This window comes from Volvox carteri, assembly GCF_000143455.1.
Source record: "Volvox carteri f. nagariensis unplaced genomic scaffold VOLCAscaffold_29, whole genome shotgun sequence".
Lineage (NCBI taxonomy): Eukaryota > Viridiplantae > Chlorophyta > Chlorophyceae > Chlamydomonadales > Volvocaceae > Volvox > Volvox carteri.
The window spans coordinates 752,537-753,375 of NW_003307572.1; the positions used below are offsets into that span (position 1 = coordinate 752,537).

General features: G+C 64.3%; 1 protein-coding gene across 1 annotated transcript in view; it reads right to left on the bottom strand.

Annotated features, from left to right (window-relative positions):
- The window catches only part of VOLCADRAFT_93044 (uncharacterized protein), a gene marked incomplete at both ends in the record, with an annotated part of 3,985 nt that overhangs the window by 1,891 nt on the left and 1,255 nt on the right, over positions 1-839 (bottom strand). The window contains one exon of the mRNA XM_002952394.1: positions 365-427. Within this exon, the coding sequence (XP_002952440.1) occupies positions 365-427 (63 nt within the window). The remainder of the gene's footprint in view (positions 1-364; positions 428-839) is intronic.

An 839-nucleotide genomic window follows, 5' to 3' on the forward strand; every position in this document is an offset into this window, starting at 1 on the left:
AGAACCTGGTAATCGATTTTTTCCGGGGTGGGCCCCGATCAGCAAGAGGGGGGGGCAAGGGGGAAGAAGTCGGGAGCCGGGAGAGAAGTGGGGACGTGAAACCCCGAGGGCGGGAGAATCGCCATGTCCGCCCACCAGCGTGTTCAGGTCGCCAATCCTCCCCCTCCCCCTCCCCCTTCCCCCCCGAAACCCCCTTGCTCCGAAACTACCGTTCCCTCCCGCGCTGCCAACATCCGGCCACTGGAGCTCAGCGAGGTCAGGTCGGGTCGGAGTACTGCCGCCGCAGCTGCAGTACCGCGATACCCCCTCACCGCACTCCCCCACCGACCTCCCACCCCGCAACCCTCCCCCCCCACACACACACCTGCTGTGTGTGTGTGCTCTGTCTGCCCAACCTCGAGCAGCGCATGTCCTCCTCCGCTTCCACCTGGGGGTGCGGGTTCGGGGTGGGTGGGTTGGGGGGTGGTGGGTTGGGGGTTTTCGGGGGGTTGGGGTTTTACGGGGGAAAACACACCTCTCAATGACTCCCATCGTGCTCGGCCGAGCGGGCGGGCAAAGGACGGGCACACCGTGTGCGTGTGCGTGCGTGTGTATATCTATATGTGTGTGTATGTGTGCGTTTTAATGGACTGAGTTTGGGTGGGGAGAGAGGAGTGAACGGCTGCGACGTGCGGGAGATAGAGCGAGACGGACATCGCCTTCTTTGATTCGTAACTGCGAGAACCCCGGTAGGTGGTACGGCCCCGGGCAGTGGTGGCTTGAGACCCTCCAGCTTGAGACCGCGCCAGCTGCCCCACGACCAGCTGCAACTCCTCCCCCCCTTCNTCCCCTCCTTCCCC